A 14,188-nucleotide genomic window follows, 5' to 3' on the forward strand; every position below is an offset into this window, starting at 1 on the left:
CCTTTGGGTGTGCCACGTCCTCATCCCATTCCCACCTTTGCAAACGGTCTATTTATTAAGCCCTGATTTGAGCCGTGGGTGGCCTGCCTGGCGCCAGGGATGCGGGGCCGTGGCTATCCTTGCTGTACTGATTGAGCTAAACTTGACTTTCACAAAGACAGACTTGACGTTTCTGGCACTTGGTACAGACAGGCACTTAAACATTCTCTAAAAGCGCTATAGACTTCTTGACTTGCTGTGTTTACTCTTCATTCATGAGGACGCGCCAGAGTAGCTCCAGCGAGTCACATCCTTACACTGGAGTATAGCACTCAGAGGAAGATGGATTTATTCCAGCCTCCCGGTGAGTGGCTGGGAACAGCTGATCCAGGAACCAGACAGAAGGATGACAGCCTCACTGCTTCCTCATGTCCCTGCAGCAGCCTTTCTCAGCCTAGATTCAAACTCACAGATCAGACATCCCTGCAAAATAACACATTCTAAAGCCAGAGATAGGGGATGTAATGTGCCATGCTGTCCATTCCAGACCATGAATTCATTCATTAAGTACTTCATTGTAGAGTGCCTACTGTGTGCCCAACACCCAATTTTTTTTTTTAATCAGGCTTGTGGAATGGTACTTAACAAAACAGGTCTGAACCTTCATGAATATAAGACAAGATCAAGTGCATTCAGGGTGGTGTGGCCGTAGACGTCCTTCATGAATATATTCAAAGCAAGTGCTTTTATGATAATGTTCCTTATTATTTGTTTATATATGTATATGTGTGTGTGTATGTGTGTGTGTAATTAAATATATTTAAATTGTCCTTCCCTCTAAAGTACAGAGATGTACTTTTAGAAGTTGGCTCTGGACGTGTTGTTTGAACCAATTGCCATGAGCAGACAAAGGAAGAAAGAGTGGATTTGGAGCTGTTGGTCTTACTGTTATTTATTTATTTATTTATTTTTTGTCGCCCAGGCTGGAGTGCAGTGACTCGATATCAGCTCACTGCAACCTCCACTGCCTGGGTTCAAGTGATTCTCCTGCCTCAGCCTCCTGAGTAGCTGGAACTACGGGCATGTGCCACCATGTCTGGCTAATTTTTGTATTTTTAGTAGAGACGGGGGTTTCACCATGTTGGCCAGGCTGGTCTTGAACTTCTGACCTCAGGTGACCCACCTGCCTCGGCCTCCCAACGTGCTGGGATTACAGGCGTGAGCCACCACGCCCAGCCCTTACTGTTGAAACTTCTTCCTCTCCCTGTGTTCAAGTGTTTACTAGGTATGACTGCTTCCTCTATGCCCCTCTGAGATATTTCTAACTCTAAATGCCCACAAATCTACATTTTTTAATTTCCTGGAATATTATTATTATCTGACTCCTTGTCACCCACATCTCTGGTCTCATTTAATGCTAAAATTTCTGGAAGAAACATTTTCATGGAAAAAAGGCTTTAGGAGTCCATTTTTTTTCCTTTAAATTCTTTAATATATTTGACATACTCAAAATAATATGTGTAACACTTACATAGGCTGTAAAAGAAGAATATAGTGCATTACACCCCACAGAACTAGAATCCTGCAGATAACTTGCATCTACTTCTATTTTTCTCCTCTGTCCCAACCCTGTCTCTTTCAGTGGTAAATACTATCTAGAGATTTGTGTTTGTACAAATATGTGACCGGGCGCGGTGGCTCACACCTGTAATCCCAGCACTTTGGGAGGCCGAGGCAGGCAGATCTTGAGGTCAGGAGTTTGAGACCAGCCTGGCCAACATGGCGAAACCCCGTCTCTACTAAAAATACAAAAATTAGCCAGGTGTGGTGGTGGGCACTCGTAATCCCAGCTACTCGGGAGGCTGAGACAGGAGAATTGCTTGGATCTGGGAGGCAGCGGCTGCAGTGAGCCGAGATCGTGCCACTGCACTCCAGCCTGGACGACAAGAGCAAGACTCCATCTCAAAAAATAATAATAAATAATAAATAAATACAAATATGTTACATATATTCTTTTAAATAGCTGTTTAGTATTATTTAGTATTGTTTTTATTTTTTGGCTAATAAAAATGGTGTTGAGGTATTGTAATATAGGAAGAGATATATATTTTGGTCGTCACTCAGCTCCTGGCCAGAGATCCTAAAACCTTTGTAATTTTCTAAGTTAGAAGCGCAATCAGAACATCTTTTGTTGTAATATTTATATTTTGTCCTGGGCTCCTGAAATAGCTCCAGAATGAAGAAAACGAAAGGAATATCTTTTGTTATTCATTAAAATTAGCTCCTTTTTTTTTTTATTTTTTGAGAGGGAGTCTCACTCTGTCACCCAGGCTGAAGTGCAGTGGCGCCATCTCGGTTCACTGCAACCTCCACCTCCCGGGTTCAAGTGATTCTCCTGCCTCAGCCTCCCAAGTAGCTGGGACTACAGGAGTCCACTATCACGCCTGGCTAATTTTTGTACTTTTTAGTAGAGATAGAGTTTCACCATATTGGACAGGCTGGTCTTGAACTTCTGACCTTGTGATCCATCCACCTTGGCCTCCCAAAGTGCTGGAATTATAGGCACGAGCCACCACGCCTGGCCAAAATTAGCTCCTTTTGACCACACCTGAGTTTATGTTGATGAGTGACTTTTGGAAAGCCCCTAATGATGGGGAGCTGGTTGTTAAGGGAATGGATCACGTGATTACACGGCTGGAACTTAAACCTCCTGACCACCCTTTCCCCAGGCAGGAGAGAGAGGCTGGAGATTGTTGGGTCCATCACCAATGGCGAGTGACTTAATCAATCATGCCTATATCATGAGACCTCCATAAAAGTCCTCCAACAATGGGGCTCAGAGACCTTTCATTCAGCGCAAGGACTCCATGGAGGTGCTCAGTGGGTAGAACCTCTAGGCTGGGTGCATTGACTCACATCTGTAATCCCAGCACTCTGGGATGCCGAGGCGGGAAGTCAGGAGTTCAAGACCAGCCTGGCCAACAAGGTGAAACCCCCATCTCTACTGAAAATACAAAAAAATTAGCTGGGCACGATGGCAGGCACCTGTAATCCCAGTTACTCAGGAGACTAAGACAGGAGAATCGCTCAAACCCAGGAGGCAGAAGTTGCAGTGAGTCAAGATTGTGCCATTGCACTCCAGCCTGGGGGACAGCATAAGACCCCATCTAAAAAAAAAAAAGAGAGTGGAACCCCCAGCAAGGGCATGGGAGCTCTGTGCCCCATCCCCTAACCTTGCCCTGTGCATCTCTAACATTCAGCTTTTCTTGAGTTGTATCCTTTTATAATAACCAAAAATCTTGTAAGTAAACTGTTTTCCTGAGTTCTGTGAGCCAGTCTTGCAAATTCTAGAACCCAAGAAGAACATCGCGGAAACCCCCGATTTATAACTGGTCAGTCAGAGGCCCAGGCTTGCAATTGGCATCTGATGATGGAGGCAGGGAAGTAGTCTTGTGGGAGTGGGCCCTCAGCCTGTGGGAGGTGTACTAACTCCGGGCACTTAGTGTCAGAACTTAGATAAATTGTAGGACACACAGTTGGTATTTTCAGGAACTGGAGAATTATTTCTTTCAGGTCTACACCCAGAAGAGGGATTGCTGGGTCATATAGTGGTTCTATTTTTAATTTCTGTAGGAACCTCCATACTCTTTTCCATAATGCCTGCACCAAACTACATTCCCACCAACAGTGTACGTGGGTTTCCTTTTCTCTACACCCTCTCCAAACTCTTGTTATTTCTTGTCTTTTATTAGAAGCCACCCTAACAGGTGTGAGATAATATCTGGTTGTGGTTTTGATTTGTATTTCCCTGACAATTAGTGATGTTGGGCACCTTTCCATATACCTGTTGGCTTTTTTTTTTCTTGAGATGGAGTCTCGCTCTGTTGCCCAGGCTGGAGTGCAGTGGCACACAATCTCAGTTCACTGCAACTGCTGCCTCCCCAGTTCAAGCAATTCTCCTGCCTCAGCCTCCCTAGTAGCTGGGATTACAGGTGCACGCCACTACACTTGGATAATTTTTGTGTTTTTAGTAAAGACAGGGTTTCACCATGTTGGCCAGGCTGGTCTTGAACTCCTGACCTCAGGTGATCTACCCACCTTGGCCTCCCAAAGTGCTGAGTCACCATGCCCAGCCTGTTGGCTATTTTTATGTCTTTCTTGGAGAAATGTCTATTCAGGTCCTTTGCCCACTTTTTAACTAAGTTATTTGCTTTTCGCAGTTGAGTTATGTAAGTTCCTTACGTATTTGGATATTAACCCCTTATCAGATCTATGGTTTGAGAACGTTTTCTCACAATCTGTAGGCTGCCTTTTCATTGCGTTGATTGATTCCTTTATTGTGCAGAAGCTTTTTGGCTTGATGTGCTCCCATGTGTTTATTTCTGCTTTTGGTGTCCTAGCTAACAAATCATTGCCAAGACCAAGGTCAAGGAGGTTTCCCCTCGGGGTTTCTTCTAGGAGTTTTATGGTTTCAGCTCTTACATTTGGTCTTTAATCTGTTGATTTTCATGTATGGTGGAAGATAGGGACCAATTTCATTCTTTTGCATGTGGATATTCCATGTATCCAATACCCCAACACCATTTATTGAAAACATTATCCTTTCCCTTTAGTATCTTCTTGGCCCCCTTGTTGAAAAGTTAGTTGATGGTATATCCTTTGGTTTGTTTCTAGGCTTTCTATTCTGTTCCATCAGTCTAGGTGTCTGTTTCTATGACAGTATCATACTGTTTTGATTACTATAGCTTTGTAGTAGATTTTGTGATTAAGTAGTGTGATGCCTCCAGCTTTGTTATTTTTGCTCAAGATTGCTTTGGCTCTTCAGGGTCTTTTGCAGTTCCATGTGAATTTCAGGATTGCTTTTTCTATTTCTGTGGAAAATGTCATTGGAATTTTATAGGGATTGCATTAAGCCTATAGATCGCTCTGGGCAGTATGAACACTATAACAATATAAATTCTTCCAGTCCCTGAGCATGGGATATCTTTTTGTTTATTTGTGTCTTGCTCAATTTCTTTTTTCAATGTGTGTATAGATTTCTGTGTACAGATCTTTCGCCTCTTTGGTTAAATTTGTTCCTAGGTAATTTTTTATGCTATTGTAAATGGGATTGTTTTCTTGCTTTCTTTTCAAGTAGTTTGTTCTTAGTATATAGGAGCACTACTGATTTTTGTATGTTGATTTTGTATTCTGCAACTTTGCTGAACTCATATGTTAGTTCTAATGGTTTTTGGTGGAGTCTTTAAGATTTTCTCTATGTAAAAGCATGTTATCTATAAACAGTGACAATTTAACTTCATTCTTTCTGATTTGGATGCCTTTTATATCTTTTTCTTGCCTAAATCCTCTCTCTGGCTAGGACTTCCAATACTGTGTTGAAGAGAAGTGGTGAGAATGGGCATCCTTGATCTTAGAGGAAAAGCTTTCAGCTTTTCACTGTTGGGTATGATATTAGATGGGTGATTGTCATATATGGCCTTAATTATGCTGACGTACATTCCTTTATACCTAATTTGTTGAGAAAAAAATTAATTTTATTTTTACAATTAAGCCATAGCATTTTACAAATTCTGGGAAAAACACATAAAGTTTGCCATCTTAATCATTTCTTTTTTGAGAAGGTGTTTCGCTCTTGTTGCCCAAGCTGAAGTACAGTGCCTCCATCTCGGCTCACTGCAACCTCCACCTCCTGAGTTCAAGTGATTCTCCTGCCTCAGTCTCCCAAGTAGCTGGGATTACAGGCACGTGCCACCGCAGCCAGCTAATTTTTGTATTTTTTTAGTAGAGATGGGGTTTCAACACATTGACCAGGCTGGTCTTGAACTCCTGACCTCAGGTGATCCATCCACCTTGGCCTCCCAAAGTGCTGGAATTACAGGCATGAGCCACCACACCCAGCCTACCATCTTAACCATTTCTGTGTATAGTTTGGTCATGTTAAGTATTTTCATATTGTTGTGCAACCAATCTCCGGAATTTTTTCATCTTGAAAACCACAACTCAAAACCCATTAAACAACTCCCCATTGCTCCGTCCCTTAAGCTCCTGGCACCCACCATTCCACTTTCTGTCTCTATGGATTTGACTATGCTAGGTCCCTCACATCAGTAGAATCACACAGTATTTGTCTTTGTGTGACTGGCTTAATTCTCTTTAGCATAATATCTTCAAGGTTCATCCACGCTGTAGCATGTGTCAGTTCTGAGGAGTTGGACTTGGTCAGAGGGGCGGTGGAGGATCTTAAGCAGGCAGGGAGTGATGAGATTAGAAAGAGCACAGTGGGGCTAGGCGCAGTGGCTCACACCTGTAATCCCGGCACTGAGAGGCTGAGGAGGGTGGATCACGAGGTCAGGAGTTTGAGACAAGCCTGGCCAACATGGTGAAACCTCATCTGTACTAAAAATACAAAATTTAGCTGGGCATGGTGGCGGGCACCTGTCATCCCAGCTGCTGGGGAGGGTGAGGCAGGAGAATCACTTGAACCCAGGAGGTGGAGGTTGCAGTGAGCCGAGACTGTGCCACTGCACTCCAGCCTGGGTGACAGAGTGAGACCCCATCTCAAAAAAAAATAATAAAATAAAATAAAATAAAGAAAGACCACAATGGAGGGCAAAAGGGAGAACCATCTGAAGGGGAGAAAATGGAAGGAAGGAGTCCAGTGAGTCCTTTTTAAGGCTGAATGATATTCCGTCCTATGTATATACCACATTTTATTTATCCATCCATCCAGCAAAGGACTTGAGTTGCTTCCACCTCTTGGCTGTTGTGAATATGCCACTATGAACATGGACATGAAGTCATGAGTTTTTTCCTCTTGCTCCTGGGTCCACTTTAGTCTCTTTCTTGTATCTCACAGCCATGGGTTCTCATGCACTCATGTACCCCGCTGCTAATGCATCCTCCTCCTTTCCTCCTGGATCATCCACTTCAAGACTTCCTTCCCCTGAGCAGCTAGCTCCAATGCCTGCTGGTGAAGGCATCGGGAGTAGGCCCCAAGAGCCAAGGAGGAGCTTCCGAAGGGATGGAGGTTATAACCATACCTTTGTTTATTCGTCCTGTAATTCTTTGAGCATTTTCTGAGCATCAGGACCAGTGTGAGGTGCTGGGAGCAGGAGCTCCCTCTCTAGTCTGGTAACAGAGGAATGAGCAACTAAGTAGAGCCACACGGTCAGAGCAGTACACAGAACAGTAGAAGCCGAGAGAAGAAACCGCTGACCGCCACCCGGGAGATGCTACAACTGAGAAGATGGGCGAGAAGGAAGTAGTTCCTAGCAGGAGAGGCGCATGTGCAAAGATAAAGAGATGACAAGAATCGCAGCCTAGCTTTCTGGGGCTGCAATGAGACCTGGGGGCTGCGACATAGGCTAGGGTGGGAGAATAGCAGCTGTGGAGAGGCCAGGAAGGTAGGAAAGGCAAGTCACGTGGGGTCTTGTGCACAGTTCTGAGGAGTTGGACTTGGTCAGATGGGTGGTGGGGATCTTAAGCAGGTAGGGAGTGATGAGATTATAAAGAGCACAGTGGACTGGGCTCAGTGGCTCACCCCTATAATCCCAGCACTTTGGGAGGCAGAGGCAGGGAGATCACTGGGGGTCAGGAGTTCAAGACCAGCCTGGCCAACATGGTGAAAGCCCCTCTCTACTAAAAATACAAAAATTAGCGGGGCATGGTGGCAGGCACCTGTAAGCTACTTGGTAGGCTGGGGCAGGAGAATTGCTGGAACCTGGGAGGCAGAGGTTGCAGTGAGCCGAGATTGCACCACTGCACTGCAGACTGGGCGACAGAATGAGACTCCATCTGAAAAAAAAAAAAAAAGAAAAGAAAAGAAAAGAAAGAGCACAGTGGAGAGCAAAGGGAGAACCATTTGAAGGGAAGAAAATGGAGGAAGGGAGTCCAGTGAGAAGACTTGCTGCAACACTGGCCGGGCTGGAGCTGAGGCTGTGCTGGGAGAGCAGGAGGAGACGATGGGTGCAGATAGGAGCTGAGGGGCCAGAGGAGGCTGCAAAGAGGAAAGGCAATCACTGCACACGGCAGAGTGCCTGGAATGGCCAGCCCTGAAGGCAGCGATCCGGGCCTCGGCTCTCAGTGGTTTCGTAGTGACAGGGATGACCTCGGGGCCGAATGGAGTGTGTAGGAAGGAGAATGGAGTATGTAGGAAGGAGAAGAGAGCCCAGACCCAGTGCCTTTTGTGGGGCTCAGTGCAAAATGAAAACACAAAGCCCCTTGTTCAAAAATATATCAGAATCTGGGCCAGGCACAGGAATGAGCTTACTCTGGGTGGGCAGGCCTGCAGAGGGCACTGGGATAGAGGAATCAGAGACCACCAGGTAGATGCGCACGAGGGAGCTGAGGTCAGTGAGAAATCCCTCAACATGGGCATCTAGGCACCGGAAGTTCCAGAGATAGGGAACAATTATGACCAGCCCTCATCTCTTGGACAGGATGGTGATAGGTCCCTGTGATCTCAAAGGGATCGGTTTTAGGGTGTGTGTGGGACATGGGCACATTAAGGAGGGGAGGGGACAGGATGAGGGGGCAATGCAGTGGAGGCACAGAGGCCCTGAGCTCCTCTGTCACCCAGGCTGGAGTGCAGTGGCGCAGTCTCGGCTCACTGCAACCTCCACCTCCCAGGTTCAAGTGATTCTCCTGCTTCAGCCTCCTGAGTAGCTGGAATTACAGGCGCATGCACCATGCCTGGCTAATTTTCGTATTTTTAGTAGAGATGGGGTTTCGCCATGTTGGCCAGGCTGGTCTCAAACTCCTGACCTCAAGTGATGCACCGCCTCGGCCTCCCAAAGTGCTGGGATTACAGGCATGAGCCACCATGCCTGGCCAGAGACGCTTTCTAGAAGCCTGGCTGTGAAGGAAAAGCATGAGACTGGAGAGAGGTCCTGGGAACTGTTAGAGGGCAGACATGCACAGGACTTTGTGTGGCTGGGGTCCCTGCCACTGTGCCTTCATACTCTCCCTGAGCTGCCTGTCTTCACAGCACCAGCCCTTGGGCGCTCTGGGCATGAACCCCTCACGCACATCTCCAGATCTGAGCCTTTTCTTCAAAACCTTGACCCACCTCACATGCAGGACAATTTCTTTTTTAATGAATGTATGGTCTCGTCCTTCAAACTGCCCGCTGCTAACAACTTCCCCCTCCACCTCTCAATAGACCACTGTTTCCGCAGCCCTGCAGCTTAAGATCTGAAACCATCCCTGATCGGTCCCTCACTCACCCTTTCATGGAGACCGGGATCGTGGAGCTCAGAGACCAACCTGCAGGCCCCATTCTTCTCTAGCTGTGTGAGGTTACTGATCCTCCCTGTGTCCACTTTCTCAGCCACAAAATTGACGTGTGTGTATGTGTGTGTGTGTGTGTACAAGTGTGTATGTATTACAAATAGCCTATCTCATAGGGTAGTTCCCACACCTGGCCCACTGTAGTAGCCAAATACTTTTTATTATTGGGCCAGGTGTGGGAATTAGATGATGAACAAAACAAAAATAGTATCTCAGCAAACAAGTGCTGAGAACAGGGTTTTGCCATGTTGGCCTGACTGGTCTTGAACTCCTGACCTCAGGTGTTCTGCCTGCATCCGCCTACCAAAGTGCTGGGATTACAGACTTGGCCAGGCTCGGTCTCCAACTCCTGAACTCAGGTGATCTACCCGTCTCTACTAAAAATACAAAAATTAGCTGGGCGTGGTGGCATGTCTGTAGTCCCAGCTACTCAGGAGGCTGAGGCAGGAGAATCGCTTGAACCCAGGACGTGGAGTTTGCAGTGACCGAGATCGTGCCACTGCCCTCCAGCCGGGCGACAGAATGAGAAGCGGTCTCAAAATATAAAAAATAAAAAGTTTCAAGATACTGCCAGCGCAGCACTAAACCCAGCTTCAGGACTTATCGGACAGGACCATGATGCCGGCTCTGCCCATCTGGGGTGCTTTAATGAGACAGAAAATAAGCAGAGAAACTGTCCATTTGACTTGACAGAATGCCGTAGGCTATGTGGTGGCCCTGTGTGGGCTGCAACGTGAAATTCTTCTGGGCGTTTCCTGCCTTTCAGATTGCTTGTCTTACTCAGCTTTGCAAGTCCTATCCCGAAGGTGCTATGGGAAGCAGAGATGCAAAATCGTCGTCAACAATCACCATTTTGGAAGTCCCTGTTTGCCGGGCGTGAAAAAATACCTCACTGTGACCTACGCATGTGGTAAGAACACACCCCCAACCCCACCAGCTGCCCAAACACGCTGCCTCTTTTTGGGGAGGGTGGTGATCACATGAATGGCAGGAGTTTGCCCAAAACAAGGCAAACGCTGCTCCTCCTGAAGCTGTTTGGTCATCCCAGGTACCTGAGAGCCCTTTTTTCTTTCTTATTCTTGTTTATGATAGTCATATCAGGTAAGCAATAGAATTTTCTTTGGTCAAAATTTGTGTAAAAGCGCCTTTAGCAATCAGATTGGCAGCCAATCAGGAGGGTGGAGAAAGAACAACCAAATGGGGTAAACTGATGTCGCTGAGGGCAGGGATTTGCATCTGGGTTCTTAGGAGGCTCTAAAATGTATCGAGATGTCATGCGAGTTCACGGCGGTGGTGTGTGTCTCCTGTGTATCCTTCCGGGACTGCTTTTAGCCCCTAAATGACTAACTCGCTGGACTGCCAACAGCTATTTTATCTACAGACCCACGGTGTTGAATCAACAGATCAAATGCTTACCCTAAAACAATAAAAACCTTACAGGACAGCATAACCTTGTTTTCCTGCTGCCTTTAAATGATAAAATGAAATGCCTTTTTTGTTTAGATTCTAATTTCATAAAGCAAATCAGCAGTTTATTATTTTCTGAGGATACTATGGATTTCCAGTTTGTAATGCTAATATGTTGACTGGTTTTTTCTTTCTTTCTTTCTTTCTTTGAAATGAGCATAGAAGCAAATGGAAAGCAAAGAACATTATAATTGAAGAACCTGATACCTATTCTCTTGGAAATCTCTTTTTCCCCTGCCAAACATTCCTAGCCATTTTATTTTTGTAACAGCTTTTTTGAGATATAATCCACAGACCGTACAATTCACCTGTTAAAACATACAAATCAATGGTTTTTAGTACATGCACAGAATTGCGCAACCATCATCACAATCAATTAAGAACATTCTCATCCCCCCAGAAAGAAACCTTGTATCCTTTAGCAGTCAGCCCCCAAATCCACCCACTACGCCTGCCCCAGCCCCAGCCCCAAGCAACCTCCCATCTACTTTCTGTCTCTATGGATTTGCCTCTTCTAGGCATTTTCCAGAGATGGAATCTACAGTGTGTGGTGCACTGTGCCTGGCTTCTTTACTTAGCATCTGTTTTCAAGGTTCATACATGTCGTAGCATGTCTCAGTACTTTATTCCTTTTGATGGCCTAATACTATTCCATTGCATCCTCAGACTTTTATATCCTGAACTAAAAACGTTATTCTCTGCAATAGCAATGCTGTCACAGCTATGATGAAGTGACTACATAAATGTATTACCAAAGTAATGGCACCCACTCTTACATCACAGGGAGAATGGCTTTACCTGCTCTGTCTTTATTCCTGCTGCCATGTCTAAGCAGCTCTAGGTAGCATGAGGCACATTTTGGCTGAGGTTCCCCCAGAGGCCAAAAAGGTCACTCTGAGTACATCTTTGGATAGCTCACCTGGTAGAGCGGAGGATGGTAGACTGGGCATGGGCCACTCTGAGGTTCCAGTAGTTTCAGGCCTCTTCATCTGAGTGTTGAATAAGAATCAGGACTTGGCCGGGCGCAGTGGCTCACGTCTGTAATCCCAGCACTTCAGGAGGCTGAGGCAGGCGGATCACCTAAGGTTGGGAGTTCAAGACCAGCCTGGCCAACACGGAGAAACCCCATCTCTACTAAAAATACAAAATTAGCCAGGCGTGGTGGTGCATGCCTGTAATCCCAGCTACTCGGGAGGCTGAGGCAGGAGAATCACTTGAACCCAGGATGTGGAAGTCGCAGTGAGCCGAGATTGCACCATTGCACTCCAGCCTGGGAAACAAGAGGGAAAAAACTCCGTCTAAAAAAAAAAAAAAGATGCAGGACTTTAGCCTCCAAATAAGGTGCTTTCAGGTGGGGACCAGGAAAGCTGAGACACCTCTGGGCTGGGGCCGCCGTAGCCCTGGGAACAGAGTATGTTCCAATGAAAGGAGACCAGTTGACGGGCACAGTGACAGCTAAATCTGGAGATATAATCAAAGTTGATGTTGGAGAGAGTGAGCCAGTTTCTTTGTCTTACTTGGCATTTGAAGGTGCAACTAAAATAAACAGACCAAATGTGCAGGTCGCAGATCTCATCTACAGCCAATTTGTGGTTGGTAATAAAGACGTGGAACCAGAGATGCTCTGTATTGACAGCTGTGGGCAAGCCAGTGGCATGAATGTCACTGGACAGGATGGTCTGCTTTTTAAAGTGTCTGGGCTTCAGCAGAACACTGTTAGCTCCAGGTGGTGAAATCATACGGGAAGTGGGAAAACTCTATCCACTGAAGATAATTTTTGGAATGAATGGAAGAATATGGGTTAAGGGAAAATCCATCCTGCAGACTTTAATTTTGGCAAACATTTTAGAAGCTTGTGAACACATGACATGAGATCAAAGAAAACAAATCTTCTTCAGATAGGCAGAAAGTTGATATAGGTGGACTTTTTTAAATGGGTCAGTTGAGCCAAGAATCCATGGGTTTCCTGGGGAAAACTTTTTCAGGTAAACCTCTCCCCATGTAGATACTCAGAAGACAAGGTATGAAGGTGCAAATTATCTTATTAGAGTCCTAATTAAAATATTTTTATAAGTAAGTTACTGGTTTCACTTCTGCTCTTGTGGGAGAAAAAATCATTATGTTATGTATGGTTTGTTCTGTACAATAACATTTACTAAAACATTTTTGTAAGAGGTGCAGTTTCTAGTGTGCTTTCAAGGATCAGGCAAGAACAGTACAGCTGAGGCTCTTCTTCGCTAATTAAATTAGTCTGTTGTCATGCTGCTGCTAAGACATAACTGAGACTGGGCAATTTACAAAAAAAAAAAGCAGGGGCTTAATTGGACTTACAGTTCCACGTGGCTAGGAAGCCTCACAATCATGGTGGAAGGCAAGGAGGAACAAGTCCCATCTTACGTGGATGGCAGCAGGCAAAGAGAGCTTGTGCAAAGAAATTCCCAGTTTTTAAAACCATCAGATCTCGTGAGACCCAGTCACTATCAAGAGAACAGCACAGGAAAGACCTGCCCCCATGATCCAATCATCTCGTACCGGGTCCCTCCCACAACACGTGGGAGTTATGAGATTTGGGTGGTGACCCAGAGCCAAACTATATCACTAATGCTGAGACGAAGATGAGCTTTCGGGGCCTAGGGGTCACGTGTCCCACTTCAAGCTTTTCTTCCTTCCATCATTCATTCAGCACATCGTTCTTTGTGTCAGGAGCTGTGCTGGGTGCCAGGGATTTTGTAATAAACAAAGAGACACAGATGGGATGCAGTGGCTCACGCCTGTAATCCCAAGGGAATTTTGGGAAGCCGAGGGGGGTGCATCATCTGAGGTCGGGATTTTGAGAGCAGCCTGGCAAACATGGTGAAACCCCATCTCTACTAAAAATACAAAATTCTCTATGAGGTCAGGAGATCTAGACCATCCTGGCTAACACGGCAAAACCCTGTCTCTACTAAAATACAAACATTAGCCAGGTGTGGTGGCACACGCCTGCAATCCCAGCTACCTGGGAGGTTGCAGCAGGAGAATCACTTGAACACAGGAAGCAGAGATTGCAGTGAGCCACAATCACGCCACTGCACTCCAGCCTGGGTGACAGCAGTGAAACTCTATCTCAATTTAAAAAAAAAAAGAGAGAGAGAGACAGTCCTGTTTTCATGGGGTGAACAGCTGAGGGAGAAAGGCAGGCATTAAACAAATAGCCAGACACATCATCATGACCTATTGTGACAAACGCTATTTTAGGAAAGGGCAGGAGACTGTAACAGTGGAGGGGGCCTAATTTAGCTTGGGGGGCGGTGGTTTAAGTCTTCCAAAGAGAACCCTCCCCTAGGTGAACACTAGGGCATGAACAGCAGCGGCGCGCTTGGGGATGGGCGGGTGGGTGGCAGCCGAGACACTGAGGTGCTGAGTGGGACGGGAGAGGCGCTGATGAGGAGGAAACGGCCCTGTTGTAAACTGC

General features: G+C 45.9%; 1 protein-coding gene and 1 pseudogene across 3 annotated transcripts in view; both read left to right on the top strand.

The window, feature by feature from the left end:
• Positions 1 to 14,188, top strand: part of EVA1C (eva-1 homolog C) — a 102,335-nt gene that overhangs the window by 69,925 nt on the left and 18,222 nt on the right. For all 3 annotated transcript variants that reach the window (XM_012446410.3, XM_012446422.3, XM_021669424.2), the window contains one exon: positions 10,034 to 10,177. In XM_012446410.3, coding sequence (XP_012301833.1) covers positions 10,034 to 10,177 — 144 coding nt within the window. The remainder of the gene's footprint in view (positions 1 to 10,033; positions 10,178 to 14,188) is intronic.
• LOC105713235 (exosome complex component RRP40-like) lies at positions 11,335 to 12,648 on the top strand (annotated as a pseudogene).

This window comes from Aotus nancymaae, unplaced genomic scaffold (genome assembly GCF_030222135.1).
Source record: "Aotus nancymaae isolate 86718 unplaced genomic scaffold, 86718_ANA_hifiasm-v0.15.2.pri h1tg000022l_1, whole genome shotgun sequence".
NCBI classification, from domain to species: Eukaryota; Metazoa; Chordata; class Mammalia; order Primates; family Aotidae; genus Aotus; species Aotus nancymaae.